Below are 16,822 nucleotides of genomic sequence, written 5' to 3'. Positions count from 1 at the left end.
TATCTTCTAGAAAATCCTGAAAGCTCATTCTTTTACAGGCATATAATTAGCAGACTACAACTGCCCTTCCTGGAACTTGACACAGACGTGGGATTGCCAGATAAAATGCATGCAAGTTCCATGGAATATTTGGGATGTACAAGCACTAAAAAAACTGTTCATTGCTTAATCTGAAGTTAAAATTTAACTAGGCATCCTGTACTTTTATTTGCGAGTATACATAGGAGCCGTGGGGAACGCAGAAAAACAGGCTGTCTAAATTACTTTGGCAGGGAGGAGTGGAAGAACCAAATGCCAGATTATTAAGAGCCTAAAACGGGAGTCATCAAATGCTGTCTCAGAGGAAAGGAGAAAATCATATTCTCCGAGTTTTACAGCCGAATCTGAAGTACTAGTACTTCGAGAAAGGGAGCATCACAAAGGGAGGATGGTAGGAAAACTTAATTTCTTTCTAGTTTGTAATTGGAAGGGCCACTCAGGCTTTCCGCATGACAGAGCTCAAGGAAGGAGCCCACTCAAACTAGGGACTCCATTTTGTAGCCCGGACGAGGGGGTGAGGCGATCTCCCTAAGCCACGCCCTGGGCACCGCGCAGACACTGGAGCCAGGTAACCAAGGGAACCTCGGGGAAGGCGTTTCCGGGAGAGGCCGGAGCCGGAAATGAGGGTCCGCTCCGCCCCGCGGCCGGACCCCGCCCCCTGTCCTCCCACCGGGCCGGGCCTCGAGGGATGACGTGTCTGAACTCTGGAGGCGGAAGCCGGGAGAAGGTCGCTGGGGTAGGAGGGGAGGGCCCACATGCTGGCCCTGCGCATGCGCTGTCCGCGCTCTGGTCAGCCAGGTTTGAGACTGGAGTCCGGAGGCCGTTTATTGAGGAGGACTCCACTTCTCCGGGTTTTTGGTGATGCTGAGTTACGGGGGTTAAAGAGGCAGCGGGGTTTGGAGGAAAGAAGGTTGGGGACCGCCTTGAACCCCCAGACTACTGCGGTCTCAGCCTCAATGAGTAGTAGCTGATTGGCTGCGGCCTGTCACTCCCCTTTGTTCTATAAAAGGTTAAATGTATCTGGAAAACCTGAGGTTTATTTCAGCTCTGAAAGTCTGCGATCGTAAATTCAGATTTAGAATTTCTGTGGTCCGGCCAGTTGTAGTCCTGTAGTGCTTTTCAGTTTACTTGCTCCTCGTCTCCTTCATGTGACACACGCTGCTCTAGGCTCTGGGGATGTAGAGATGTGGGAAGTAGAGACAAAGTCCTTATTCCCACAGATTTACATATAAACGGGGAGTGAGACTGTAAACATAACCACGTCAATTCCAGATAGTGACAAGCAGCGTGAAGTGTCGGGTTTAAGCAGAAGCCGAATGGTTTTGAGGGACTTAAAGATTTTATAAGATCGCTCTTGGCAAGAGTGGAAATTGAAAGGCGGGAAGTAGTTCAGGGGATCTAAGATTTTGGCCTGGACTAGGGTGTGGCTGCCGACATGGAAAGGATTTAAGTCTTGTTCAGCGCCCAGCGAGCATAACTTGTTGGACTGTATGTTGAGAGTGAGGGAATGAGACATTTAGGTTATCTCCCAGGTTTGGGTTCTTGAGCAAGGGGCAGCGGTGCCATTTCCGGAGATGGGGAAAACTGGGCGAAGAAGGGTTGGGGGTGGGCAGTGAGACAGTGAAGGTCAAGGAAAAATAAGAGTGAACAAAAATGTTACTCTTCCTTCCCTCTCCTTTCTAAATGGAAAACATCTGCTTCCTCTTACGTTGGAAATCTCTCTAACTTCAAGTACAGAATAAACCCTTTCCCCTAGGTCAAAGTGGATGTTCAACAGATATGTTCATTAAATTGCTGGAGGAAGAGGGTGCAGAGAGGAAGAATGGCCACGCTCGGGCTCCTGCTAGCTTGGCTTTTGTTATAAAAATGGCTGCGATTTCTCTGTGCTAAGCAGTGTGCTCAGCGTTTAGCATACACTTTTTTTTTTTTTTCATTTAATCTTCACAACAACCTTAAGAAGATGGACATTCTTTTCTCTCTTTTTTCCAGTTCTACTACCCGGGACTGGATTAATTAAGTTGCTGGAGGTCACATTCACTAGATAGTAGTTGCAAGCATTTTATCTTTCATTGTTCTGATTACTCCACAGTATAGAGCAGTGGTTCTTAACCTTTTTTGTAGAGTCATAGATCCCTCTGAAAATTTAATGAACGTTGTAAACTTTCCAGGGGGAGGAAACGTGGAAACACCCACAAGAATTTAGATAGAATCGCATGGGGATCCACTTTCCTGAATTACCCATTTAGCAAATTTGCCCATTCTTGAGCTGGAGGTACTCCGGGTTTTGATTCTTTGCTATATAGTCTAAGTGGATGCATTCTTACAAGGCTAAAGCTCAACTGAATTGATTTTATGTCACCAAAAGCAAGTTACTCCTTGAAAAATACTCAAGAAAATTCACACACAAACACAAATGCTAAGTGCCTATACAAACATGGTCATCGCGTCATTTCAATAAGGAAAGTGACAGAAACTTGCTCAAAGGTGATAGATTGCTATTTCACTAGAACTACTTTCGTCACTTAACTCTTGCCTGTCTTTCTTGGCGAAGAAATGTCAACACTATCTTCTGTTCGCCTACTCGTTTTTCTCCCCACCTCATTTCCACTCATCCTTGGAGATCTTGTTTATTCTGTGCAATCACTGTCTCACGCAAGGATGCCCCAAGGCATCCAATACTTGGAACCTGTCCGTGCAAACACCTGAGTGAGTATTTGAGACTTTCTGGCTAGTTCTTCCCCATTTGTTTCCACATCCTGCTCCCAACCAGGTTTCTTCCGTACTTCTTCCCGCCGCCAACACCGCCTCCATCCGCAGGTACTTTCTGGAGCACCAACCCTGTAACAGGGGTTGATGTGCTGCGGGAAGTGTGGGGGAGGAAACCTCGTGATTGTTATGGGAAACTGAACCAAAGCCGCAAGCTGGGGGCACGAGCCCGACAGTGAGGCGCTCCCCGACGCCCCACGGGAACTCTAAATCAGAATTTGGAATGGGACCGTGAACGCGGAAGCAGGCAACCACCTAGTCGGCCTGCTGAAAACCTGGAAAGTGGATTTCCTCCACGCTCCCTCCCGGAAACTCCTCCCGGGGCTTGCGGCCCCTCTCACTGAGCATGTGCAGGCGGCGTTGCGCATGCTCTGTGGAGCTTCGGTTCGGTTTCTGTTGCGGGACCCGCGGTGTCTACTAGCGCAACCGGAACTGTCCGTCGTGGAGCGGTCCTTGCTCAGCTCCCGCGGTCTTGTGGTCGTGTTCGGGGCTTCCCGTCCCTCCTTCCCTCTTCACCCCCTCGGCTCGGCTGTCCTTTCCCCAAACAGCCGTCATGAGCGCGAGGCTGCCGGCGTTGTCTCAACCTCGGTGGCCGGGGCCGCTGCTGCTGGTGCTGCTCCTGCTGGAGGCGGCCCCAGGCCCGCGCCCGGGCGCCGCCTTCTACCTGCCCGGCCTGGCGCCCGTCAACTTCTGCGAAGAAGAAAAAAAGAGTGACGAGTGTAAGGTGGGTGAGGCCTGGCGGACCTTGAGTGCTCTGACCGACGGGGAGCCTCCCCTTACTCAGGGAGCTGAGGTCCGAGGGGAAGGGGAAGGGGGCGTAGCCGGGATGGATCCAGTGTCCCAAGAAGTGTTTGGGTTCGGCCCGGCCGTAGAGCGGATGTTCTGGAACGGCCTCTGGGGGTAAATTCTGCGGGACTCTGTGGGCCTCAGGCTCGCCTCCCGTCTAGAGGTCCAGGTAGCACGAGCAGCTGTATTCATTTTGCCAGGAAACAGGGAGGGACTCTGTATGGCGCTCTGTTGGAGTTGGGTGCATGCAGGTCAGCAAGCATTCCACGGGTGAGTGTTCGCTCACAGCCCTGTGTCACGCACGCCAAGAAGTGGACGCCAGGTCTTCCAAATACTTTTTATTTCATTGCTTCCCGTCTTACTCTCCTTTCTTGGAACTCGTTGTTGGTTTTGAGAGCTTGTTTCTTTCTAGGACATTGGTATATTAACTTCACGCTTAGCAGTTTGTTGCTTATTTGTGAATTAGAACACCCAGAACCAAATAAACTGCATTAATAAAAAGTTGCTGTAATGGTTGAGACCGTTAATTTCTACCTTTTAAGTTAAAAAAATTTTTTTAGCATGCAAAAAATTTATAAGATCCCACCAGTTAGTTTTCTCTGAGAGTGTTTTAAACGCTTAAAAGGAGCAGATGACAGGAGAAACGCGTTTTCTTCCTAGGGCAAATTTTGAAAACTTTGATCTCTTACGATCTTTACATTCAAGGTAAACTAACTGCTAGTGAAGAGGCATAGGTAACTTGATTTTAGGTTATTCGGTGTAGAGCATCACGGTGCACATAACAATTATTTTTAAGTTGCTAACACCTACCATTGGGGCATGAGCATCACTTTGAAACCATTAATAATTTTAACAATTCAAGTAATCGTTCGGCAAACTTTTACGGTCTATAAATAGGTTTATTTACTAAGTTTGATTTTATTTTTAAAAGCTGGTGTTTATTTTATTACTGCTAGCTTTACTGTAGCAATGAATTTCAAGCTTATTTTAGGGCATTAAATAAGATATTAAATTTTCCATAGCATTTTACAGTTCGTTTTTAAAATCTTGGATCTCTAAAAATGTCTAAAGATCTTTAAGGTTTACTCAAGTCAACAGTTACCACTTGAATAGTTTAACTTTCATACCCTGCAGTGCAAGAAGCTTTCACTCTTTGAGAGTTATGATTGAAAGAATGTATGTGCTTGCAAGTGGAAGAGAGAGCTAGTCTTGAAAGCACACTGGTTTTACTGTTAAATATTTTAGTAACCAACCTTTAAAACCCAGTGTTTGGTCTTTAAATTTAAATTTAACGGCAGTCCTCTATTGTGATCCTCGCGCCTTAGAGACAAAAAATGTATCCCTGTCTTCTAGGGACTTCAAAGTAAAGGACATAAGCTTATGAACCGATTATTGAAATCTGATATGTTATAAAAGATGTATGTCCAAAGTGCTTTAAAACACAAATGAGGAAACATCTGTGGATTGGTGTCTTTAGCGGAAAGCTGCAGAAAGAAAGTGACATTTGAGATGGACTTTAGAAAATGAATTAAGAGTGAAATTTACAGGTGGTCTGCCTCTAAGATGATATTTGGTTTCTCAACAGGGCCTTTAAGTAGCTACTTTTAAGTTAACTTTTGTTAATTTGGGGGACGACTTTGGGATTTTTAATTTTCAAAGCTATAGGGATAAAACAGGCAAGGCAAAACTTTTTTTTTCTGAAATGTTTGGATTTCATCTTTGTTACCAGCTGCTCTCACAGTCAGTGGAAACAATTGTTAGAAGAGCAGAAAGATGGACCTTTAGCAGTTTTTTCCTACATTTGACTAACTAGGATCGAAAATTTGAAGTAAACTTTAATATATCTTCTTGTTGCCTCTCAGAGGAGAAAAACAGTAAATAGTTCAAATTTTCATTACTTCCATCAGGGTATTGATTTTTTCCTCATATTTCATACTTAAGGAGGACAGTCATGTATATACTCTTCAGAAAAGCTGAAGGGAATTATTTTTAAAATAAATAATGAAAAGTAAAATATTGTGAGTGGGAAAAATTATTTCCAGAAGATGCTGTTAGCATGGGAAATCAGGAGTTGGATGAATTGAGTAGGACACTGATACTGTTTACATCAGTTTTTCCATCTGTAAGGTAAGGATGATCATATTTGCTTATTATCTCTTCCCCTTGAAAAGTGTTTTGCATTTGTTAGCGAAAAAGCACAATATTATTAGTTGTGATATTATAAAACATAAGTATAGAGATGAAACAAGAATATCTTCAGCATGTGTAATTTTTGTAGTGTAGTCATTGCATGTACAGTGTCCTGCATTTGGCTCACTATGTATATTATTGAGACAATCAAAAGAACCCTGAGGATTTGGTCATTTTCTCCTCCCAAAATTATTTTATGTTCAAATTACTGGCAGAGAAATAGGAGTCCAATGAACACAAAATTCTGTTTATATTGCTATAACTTCTGATTTATGATCTTTATTAGCCTTCATAAATACTGTGACTGTGTTCTGTGGATTCCTTTTTTTTTTTTAACTTACTGTCACTACATGTACATACATTTGAATATCAACATAGTGCACATTCTTACTGGTTTTTATTGGCCATATAGTATTTTATCCTGTTACTGTACTGTGGTTTGTTTAACCATTTCTTGCCAATAGGGCATTGCGATGGGTCCCAGTTTTTTTCTGTTATAAATAACTTTGCTAGAATATATTTAGCAGGAATTACATATTCCCAAATATAAAATTACTAGGTCAAAGGCAAGAAGCAATTTTGTAGTTCTATTTAATACTGCCAGGTTTCTTTCAAAAAAGATAGATTTGATTTATAATGCCTTTAGCTAAATGATTCCCTATGTCTCCAGAATATTTTATAATTTTTATTTATCTTAGTAGCAGTGTGATGGTATGGAAAACATTAACGGTGTATTACTTTCATTGCTATTAAGGTTTCTCTTTTAATTTTTTTCTTTTATTGGTCTTGTGTTAGTTTTTGAAACCATAGTAATAAAAGGATTGAACTGTGGTGTTCTTTTCCTCTAGAATTCATTTTACTTCCTTAAAACCAAGGGACAACGTGTTGACTGCAATAAATAGAACAAAACCCTGATCAGAAGTTAATAGAGCTTCACAGAGTAAAATGTGCAGTTCTAGTCTTCCTTGTAAAAGTTTTGATCATTTCAGTTAGCTGCTGCATGCTGTTTAGCTTTAGATTGGTCTTCAGTGTGCTGAGTGGCATTCTGATGGCGAATAGCTGATTAGTGAGCCGCATACTGTTGCTGCATTTAACTTTCAATTAATTGTTGGCTTGTCAACATGAATTCAGACCATCAATTAAACTCTCCGGAACATCTGCCACTTTTTTACTGTTTGATGTATAGATTGTGTTCTTAGATGAAAGATTAAGAATTTCTTTCCTGTCCAGTAAGGAAAAATGACCAAATATACCCCTCGGTGTTTAAAAAAAAAATGTTTAAATGAAGGTTTAACAATTTTTTAATAAAAAGGAAACAATCAGAATCATACTTTTTTAAAAATTGTTGTTGACACAGTTACATTAGTTTTGGGTGTGCACCGTAGTAATTGGACAACTCTACACTCTCATACAACACTATTACAGTACCATTGATTATATTCCCTGTGCTGTACCTTTCATCCCTGCAACTTATTCATTCCATAACTGGAAGCCTGTCTCTTCCACTCCCCTTCATCCATTTTGCCCAACACCACCTCCCTTTCCCCTCTGGCAACCACCAGTATGTTCTTTGTATTTATGAATCTGTTTCTGCTTTTTTTGTTGTTTATTCCTTTTTGCTTTTTAGATTACACATACGAATGAAATCATACAGTATTTGTCTTTGTCTGACTTATTTCACTTAGTATCAGACCCTCTAAGTTGTCTATAATGTTGCAAATGGCAAGATCTTACTCTTTTTTATGGCTGAGTAATATTTCTCTGTGTGTATACCACATTTTCTTTATCAGTGGACGCTTAGGTTGCTTCCATATCTTGGCTGTTATAAAAAATGCTGCAATAAACATAGGGTGCATATATATTTTCACAGTAGCATTTTCGTTTTCTTTGGGTAAATGCCCAGTAGTGGAATTACTGGATTGTATGGTGTTTCTATTTTTAATATTTTGAGGAACCTCCATCCTGTGTTCCACGGTGGCTGCAGCAGTTTATATTCCCACCAACAGTGCACAAGGGTTCCTTTTTCTCCACATCCTTGCCAACCTTGTTTCTTGTCTTCTTGATTTTAGCCATTCTGACAGGTGTGAGGTGATATCTCATTGTGGTTTTGATTGCATTTCCCTGATGGTGAGTGATGTTGAGCATCTTTTCATGTCTGTTGGCCATATGGATGTCTTTGGAAAAATGTCTATTCAGGTCATTTGCCCATTTTTTAATTAGGTTATTTTGTTTTTTAGTATTACATTGTACAAGGTCCTTTTTTCTTTTTAAAAGATTTTATTTATTTATTTTTGAGAGAGAGAAAGAGAGAGTGAGCACGAGCCAGGAGGAGAGGGGAGGACAGAGGGAGAAGTACACTCCCTGCTGAGCAGGGAGCTTGATGCGAGACTCAATCCCAGGACCCTGGGATCATGACCCGAGTCGAAGGCGATGCTTAACTGACTGAGCCACACAGGTGCCCTACAAGGTCTTTATATGATATTTTGGATATTAACGGATATATCTTTTATCGGATATATCTTCTCCACTCAGTAGGTTTTCTTTTCATTTTGTTGATGGTTTCCTTTGCTGTGCAAAAGTTTTGTAGTTCGGTGTAGTCCCAACAGTTTATTTTTGCTTTTGTTTCCCTTGCCTAGGGAAACATATCTGTAAATATGTTGCTAAGGCTGATGTCAAAGAGATTACTGCCTATGTTTTCTTCTAGTTTTGTGATTTCAGGTCTCACATTTAGATCTTTAATCTATTTTGAGTTTCTTTTTGTGTATGGTATAAGAAAGTGGTCCAGTCTTCCAAGCACCATTTATTGAAGAGACTGTCTTTTCCCTGTTGTAAATTCCTGCCTCCTTTGTCATAGATTAATTGACCATATAAGTGTGGGTTTATTTCTGGGGTCTTTATCCTGTTGCATTGATCTGTGTGTTTTTGTGCCAGGATCATACTGTTTTGATTACTGTAGCTTTGTAGTATGTCTTGAAATCTGAGATTGCTGAATCCTGTAGCTTTGTTCTTCTCCAGATTACTTTGGCTATTCAGGGTCTTTTGTGGTTCCATATGAATTTTAGGTTTATTTGTTCTAGTTCTGTGAAAAATACTACTGGTATTTTGATAGGGATTACATTGAATCTATAGATTGCTTTAGGTAGTATGGACATTTTAACAATATTTTTCTTTTTTTTAAATTTTCTTTTAAATTTTTATTCAAATTCCAGCTAGGTAACATACAGTGTACTATTAGTTTCAGGTGTACAAATTAGTGACTCGACACTTACATACAACATGTTAACAATATTTTTCTAGTCCATGAGCATGATATATCTTTCCATTTGTGTCATCTTCAGTTTCTTTTATCAGTGCTCTATAGTTTTCAGAGTACAGGTCTTTCACGTGCTTTGTTAAGGTTATTTCTAGGTATTTTATTCTGTTGGGGGTAATTGTAAATGGCATTGTTTTCTTAATTTCCCTTTCTGCTACTTCATTAGTGAATAGAACCGTGACAGATTTCTGTATATTGTGTCCTGCAACTTTACTGAATTCATTTATTACTTATGATAGTTTTTTGGTGGAGTCCTTAAGGTTTTAGGTATAGTATCACGTCATCTGTTATAGTGACAGTTTTACCAGAATTAGACTTTTAAATGTTCTTTCTTGGTAGTTATGTTTAGAAATGTTTAATAAATTGTGTGTCTGTTATTTTGGGAGCAATTGCCTCTAAATATGGAAGAAGTAAAATTGAAAAAAGCCGTTCTAAATGTTGCTTTGAACAGACATACTGTGTATTTTACTTGTTTTAATTTGACCGTAGATATAGTTTGAAGATTTTAAAATATCTTAAAAAATACAATTACATTTGAACTTATTGATAAAATTGATAAATATTTATTTATTGGTATTTAGTTTCACATTATCAGAGTTTTCTCTGGAATAAGAGATTGATTCTTAGCTTCTGGAAACTAATCAGTGTATGTGGGTTACTGATAATGTTTCAAATATGAAATTTGGCGTGGAATGACTTTGATTATGATAAATTCGCATTCCAACAGCTGTTTTTCTTTTCTGTGGAAAAAGTATGTGGAGCTTAGAAAGTTTGCCTTCAGAAATTAAATTTTTTGAATAAAATTATTGTAAAACTGAGATTGTTCATTATAGTGGATCTGAGAGCTATGATTGGGAAAGCGAGCAAGGTCGATATGGATAAAATACTGTCCTGCTGCTTTTGGCTCTCCACAAAGGGAAGCCCTTCGAAAGGTGTATTTTTGAACATCTGAAACAAAGCCACAGACATGTGCTTTGTACCCCCCACCCCACACACATAAATTCTAGAAGCTGGTCTGTGCTCTGTGGACCTTAGAGCCCGGTTCTTGAAGCTCTTACTTATTCTTCCTTGCACTTTTTTCATCAGTGTCCTATCAGTAAGTGTTGTAGTTAATTGTAGCTACTTTAAATGTGCTCTACAAAGTTACAAGGTCTTTCTCTGTTGCCATTAAAATTAACTAAGTATTGATGAAAGGCTTTGGAGGAAACTTGTGAAATATATTTTCTTTGCTCTTATTCTCAACTTTCAAACCTATTTCTCACCTATGCTAATAATAACAACGATAAAGACTGCAGTTTGTGTACTTTGTGGATGCCTTAGTTAATCCTCAGAACAATCCTGTGATTTGTAAATGGGGAAACTGAAGCTGAATAAGATTAACTCTCTCAAATGTATATACCTAGTAAGTGGTGAAGCAAAGATGCAGCTCCTAGAGTTTCTGATTCTGAAGGTTGAGCTCTTCACACCACGTTGGGGTACTGCTGTTTCTTCCATGCTGAATACTCTACTCTCTACCTCTTCTGCCTCGCCCTGGAGATCCCTGGCTGCTAATTATCCTTGACTTCCTCAATTGATGCAGTTTTAACCTGTGTGACCAATTTTTAAGTAGTCAGATTTTGTATTTATTCTTTTATTTGATACAATCTAAAGTTGAAATTCTATTTTTCAGTGAGATGGGGATAGAAGGAAGAACCTTAGTATCTAGGAGATCAGCTTCTGGGCATTGCTGGTCAGATAACTCAAAGTTTATGAGCATCCATTTATGTGTTCCAGCATTTCCATTGGGATTGTTTTATTGGGTCTGAGTTAAGATTTCCTCTCTTCAAAATTTTTCCTGCAGTGGACTCCTCCAATATTAAGCATTTGTCCATAGTTTTCCTTTTCTGTGGCTGTGCCTTGGTATCTCAGAGCTTTTTGTGACTAGTCACTTGCTTTGATTCTTGTTCAGAATCACATTTCTTCCCAGAATATTTCTTTCTACCTTGAAAACCAGTTGTAGATGGGGTTGGGACCGATGTGATGGAAGGTAAAGTGGAATAAAAGCAAAACCAAAGGAACAAGGAAATAGGAAAAAAAAAATGCAGCCCTGTGGCATGGCACACATGGCTTAAAGCAATAAAACAAAGTGTAGTTGTGACCGAAGCTGGGATCAGATGTAGAACGGGTTCGTTAGGACCAGAAAAAAATTGTACATTTGGGAGGAGAAGGATTTAGAAGGGAGGCCATAGCACTCTAAATTAAATAAACCATTTCCATAAAAAATTTCTTAGGGTGGGATTTAATTAGTCTTCCTTTGTCTAAGTCTTGCTTTAGGATTTATCTGTAACTTCCTTAAAAAGTTTAATGTTGTCACAACTTTCCATGCTTGTAATAACTCAGTTTGGGATACTTTGAAAGCAGGAATGTGAGGTAAGTAACCTTTAAAGCTCTTTCTGGTTATGTCAGAGATATTTTAGAGTTGGCTGACTCTATTTAAGGCAAATTTCCAGAAGGAGATGCACTTAATTAACTTTTGGATGGGAAATAAAGATATTTAGAGTGGAAAGTGACCCTAAAATTAACCAAATACTGTCTTTTCGTAGCATATTGCTATTTTAATGATATCAGTCAATCAATCCCTTGGGTTTCAGTAACTACCCCAAGAACTTATAAATAGCTTTGTCATTTTTTTCTTTTACTTTCTTGAATGTCTGTTTTGTCTCTTCACCTGGATTGGAAATTCTTCAAAGGCAAGTGTTCATGTCTTTTGTATTATTATATCACTCATGATGTCTAGTATTGTGGCCACTAAATAAATGTGTCAAGTGAATGACTTTCTCATGGTTGTTCAGGATTTTTTGTTCTTGGGAATATTCTTCAGTTTTCATGTACATTGCCTATTCTGTTTCCTCTTATTTAATACTTATTTTGAAGTCATCTTTCCTAGTCTAGAACAGCTTTCCATGCTAAATTTTACTCTTTTGTCTTTATTTCTTACTGCTCTGATTTGGCTTTTGTTGCTTTATAGGAAGAATAAAGTCTACTCTCAACTTTAAAGCCTTTTCTTTTTCCAACTTTTAATTGTGACAGTCTTCAAAATTCAAAAAAGTTGACAGAATAGTATAATGATCACCTGTATATCCATCTAGACCTCTAGAGCCAACAGTTGATTATATTTTTCCTATTTGTTTTACGCGTGTGTGTGTTTATATTTTTAGGGGTGAATGTCATGATGTGTGTAGCATACTTTTGCCATTCGTGAAACCACATGAACTCACTAGCAGTCTCATCTCCTTCCAATTTTTAACATTTTTCTCTACTGCCATATTACAAGGATTTTGTTCATTAAAGCAGTTTTATTTATTTATTTATTATTTTTGAGAAAGAGCATGTGCGCAAGCAGGTGGGGGGTGCAGAGGGAGAGGGAGAGAAAATCTCAAGCAGGCTCTGTGCCCAGCATGGAGCCCGATGCTGGGCTCGATCTCACAACCCTGAGATCATGACCTGAGTGAGCTGAAACCAAGAGTCAGAAGCTTAACCGATTGAGCCACTCAGGTGTCCCTACAAGGATCTCATTCTTAAAATATTATTGAAATTTCTTTGTTTCAGTATAAGATTTGATATTTAAAATATAGAGTATTATAAATGTAGCATCTTTTTTTTTTTAAGATTTTTTTTTTATTTATTTATTTGACAGAGAGAGAGACAGTAAGAGAGGGAACACAAGCAGGGGGAGCGGGAGAGGGAGAAGCAGGCTTCCCTCCAAGCAGGAAGCCCCATGTGGGGCTCGATCCCAGGACCCTGGGATCATGACCTGAGCCGAAGGCAGACGCTTAACCGACTGAGCCACCCAGGCGCCCCATAAATGTAGCATCTTTACAAATATGTTGTAAATTGCTCTATTCTTTGTTAAAGATTTCATTAAATGTAATTTGCATTTCTTAGCATTTTGTGAGACAATAATTCTTAAATTTTCAGATTCTCACAATTTAAAGGAAGAATGAAAGTGCTACAGAAATAGCCAGGATGAATTGAATATCCAAGGTGTGGTTTTTTTTTTTTTTTTTAAGATTTTATTTATTTGTTAGAGCATGGGTGAGAGAGAGAGAGAGAGTGAGCAAGGGTACAAGCAGGGGGAGCTGCAGGCAGAGGGAGAAGCAGGCTCCCTGCTGAGCAAGGAGCCTGATGCGGGACTCGATCCCAGGGCACTGGGAGCATGACCTGAGCCGAAGGCAGACGCTTAACCGACTGAGCCACCCAGGTGTCCCTCCAAGGTGTGTTTTGATTAGTCCACTGAATAATAGAAAAAAATCCATAACTTAGTGATCATATTTGTGATAGACTAACTTTCTTGTAAAAGTAAGTGTGGAAAAGCGTCAGAAGAGACAAGAAGGAAGAGAAGTAGAGGACTGAGAGCAGCAGAAATTAAAAGTGATGGTCGTGGCACTTGAGTTTCCTCACTTTTTTTTGAGTTAGCAGTCCAGCTTTTGAACTTATTTCCTTGTCTTAAAGTAGAGCAAGTAATCCCTAGCTCATAAGGTTATTATGAGAATTGTGCTTGATAATTATCATCTTCCCCCTTCCCTAGACTAATAGCTAAGAAAAGAGTAATGAATTGGCATAAACAGTAGATCAGAAGGCTGTTGCCTTAGTGTCCTTTTATGGGACGGGGAGGGGGGGGCCTCAAGGTTATCCTTATACTGATAAATATTCAGATTCAGGAATGTCTGTTTTCTCTGAAATAGTAATAGTAGCAATGTTTATTTAATCATTTACCTTATAGTTATTGTGTACCAACTATGGACCAGCTTCTATATTCTTATCTGTTTTATTATCACCTCATACATTTGTCACATTCAAAATTACTACTTGACCAAAAGCACATATTTATTAAGAGTAAATTTAGGATTTGAAATGAACTGAGCAATCTGGTACTATGCTGCCTCTAGACTGAATTTGTGTTCCCTACTTGTTTATGTGTTGTGTGTAAAAATTAATTTTGTTTTTAGGTGAAAGATTTATAAGAAGAATTGTTCTTTGGAGTTTGTTATTTTGGAAAAATTTGTGGGCAGCCCCTAATATAGACATCCTTATAAATCACAAAGCAAGGCTAAAACATATGTTTACTCACACCTTTATTATGAGTAGAATGTGAAGCTACTTCACCAGATTAGGAAAAATTGACAGATACGGTAAATTTAATGGGAATTAGATTTTAAAGGGGAGAGAGAGGCAAAGTGTGTGGGGGAATAGGCAGAGAGAGAGGGAGAAGCAGACTCCCCGCTGAGTGCAGAGCCCAGCTCAGGGCTCCATCCCCAGGACCCTGAGATCATGACTTGAGCCGAAATCAAGAGGCGAAATCAAGAGGCCGTCGCTCAACTAAGTCACCCAGGCGCCCCTAGCTCTAACCACATTTTAAGTGACAGATGGCCACATGTGTATTTGACAGTGCACATGAGAATATGTCCATCATTGGGGCGCCTGGGTGGCTCAGTCAGTTAAGCTTCTGAATCTTGGTTTCAGCTCAGGTAATGATCTCATGGGTTGTGAGATTGATCCCTGCATGGGGCTCCGCACTCAGTGAAGAGTCTGCTTGAAGATTCTCTCCTTCTGCCCCTCCCCCACTCACACACACTCACCTCCTCTCTCTCTCTTTCTCTCTCAAATAAGTAAATCTTAAAAAAAATTATTGGGGGTATTTGCAACTCTTAAAAATATTTTGTTGTAATTTAATTGCATATAAGTCTACTCAGTGAATGGATGTATAGGAGAAATGTTTAAATATCATAAAATTCTACATTTCAAACATGTCAAATTCTTTTTCAGTTCTAAGCATGACTTAAGTTTTGATCTCTATTTGTTTATATTCTAATTCTGTGTTTCTTCATTTTCAGGCTGAAATAGAACTATTCGTGAACAGGCTTGATTCAGTGGAATCTGTTCTTCCTTATGAATATACGGCGTAAGTTTTTCAACTTGGTTTTTATAAAATTGTATTGACTCATCAGAATTTTGTACTTTTAAATACTTTCTTCACAGTTTTGGACGAATTCATATGTATTTTATTTTATTTATTTATTGATTTTTTAAAGATTTTATTTATTTATTTGACAGAGAGAGATACAGCAAGAGAGGGAACACAAGCAAGGGGAGTGGGAGATGGAGAAGCAGGCTCCCTGCTGAGCAGGGATCCCGATGTGGGGCTCGATCCCAGGACCCTGAGATCATGACCTGAGCCGAAAGCAGACGCTTAACGACTGAGCCACCCAGGCGCCCCTCATATGTATTTTAAACATGTACAAGGCCTGGAAACATTTTTTAAGGGGTATCCTTTATTTCCAAGGTAGTTAAAATGAAACATGATCTTTTTTCAATACAGTGGAAGCACCAACTGAAACAATGGATTTCCTTTTTTATCTGAGTGGACAAAAAGGCATTGTGTTTTCTTTAAATTTTTTAATTATAAAAAATCCCACACGGAGTTTTAAACAAAATTCTTATATCCCACATAATCCCCAGAAACAATTGTTTTCTGCTCCTCCACATATTTTAATGTACCTAACCACATCTATACATTTTTGTTTTAAACAAAAAGTGGTTTTGCACCTTTTTCTCACTAGGTCTATTGTGGGCATCTTTCCATGTTAATACACAGCTACAGTTACCTTAGTCTTTTTTGTAGCAGTTTATTCTTTTTTCTTTCTCCTTTTTTTTAAGATTTATTTATTTCTTTTAGAGAGAGCATGAGCATGAGCGGGAGGGGCAGAGGGAAAGGGAGAGAGAATCCCAAGCAGACTTTGTGCTGAGTGTGGAGCCTGACAGGGGGCTTGATCCCACAACCCTGAGACCATGACCTAAGCCAAAACCAAGAGTCAGACGCTTAACCAACTGTGCCACCCAGGTGCCCCTCTTTTTTTTTTTTAAAGTAAGCTGTCACCCAGTGTGGGGCTTGAACTCATGACCCTGAGGAGAGATCAAGAGTCTCATGCTCTATCAACTGAGCCAGCCAGGTGCCCCTGTGTATTATTTCTTTGTAGAGATTGTATAGAGTCGTATATGACTAATTCTTTGTCTATGAACGTTTGTTTTCATTTTTTGATATGAAATATGCTGCATAAATTTGCTTTATTCATTTGACCACTATATACCATATTAAGTATAAAGCATAGTTCTTAAATTTTAGTTGGCTTGTAAGTTTCTGTGGTATCTATAAGTTTTAAAAGAAAATGTGTTTTCTGTAGAGAAAAGCACACACCAAAAAGTAAGACTATCCTATAAGAATCCATATGCCTAAATATGTATAAGAAGAGAGTATAACATTCATGAATTCATGGACCATCATTTCTATAACATTCATGAATTCATGGACCATCATTTCTGTAACTATTAGAGACTTAAATGCTCTAGTTTTTGTTTCTTTTGTTTTGTGAAATAAATGTATCTCCTTATTCTTTGTGGTTATTCCTGGGAAAACTCAGTGATCTCTTACATCCAGTACATGGAAAGTCTTCATTTGATCATTTCGCAGCCCCAGTTTTTTATTACCTGAGATTCATCTTTCTCTTAGTCATCTCATCTGTAGCCGTCGTACTCTCATATCATCCCAGAATGAACGTAGAACTGTTCTTTAATCTCCTGTAGCAAAGCTGAAATTTAGCTGTGATGTTTAAAGAAAACTTTATTAAAATCTGGTTAATAATACAAGGGAATTACAGAGAGGCTTGCAACTGACTGATTATGGCTTCTCCA

General features: G+C 39.3%; 1 protein-coding gene across 2 annotated transcripts in view; it reads left to right on the top strand.

The window, feature by feature from the left end:
- Window positions 1–258: 258 nt before the first annotated feature.
- TM9SF2 (transmembrane 9 superfamily member 2) overlaps window positions 259–16,822 on the top strand; it is a 61,179-nt gene continuing 44,615 nt past the window's right edge. The window contains exons 1-2 of one of the 2 annotated variants that reach the window (XM_035726737.1): window positions 259–430; window positions 14,968–15,035. In XM_035726737.1, coding sequence (XP_035582630.1) covers window positions 428–430; window positions 14,968–15,035 — 71 coding nt within the window. In that variant the 5' untranslated portion in view covers window positions 259–427. Of the gene's footprint in view, window positions 431–3,158; window positions 3,530–14,967; window positions 15,036–16,822 lie in introns of those variants that run through there. The other variant, XM_027590093.1, reaches the window with a different exon arrangement.

The sequence above is a fragment of the Zalophus californianus genome, chromosome 3, assembly GCF_009762305.2.
Source record: "Zalophus californianus isolate mZalCal1 chromosome 3, mZalCal1.pri.v2, whole genome shotgun sequence".
NCBI classification, from domain to species: Eukaryota; Metazoa; Chordata; class Mammalia; order Carnivora; family Otariidae; genus Zalophus; species Zalophus californianus.
The sequence above is the reverse complement of the archived record's forward strand: the minus strand, read 5'-3'. Positions and strand labels throughout refer to the sequence as shown.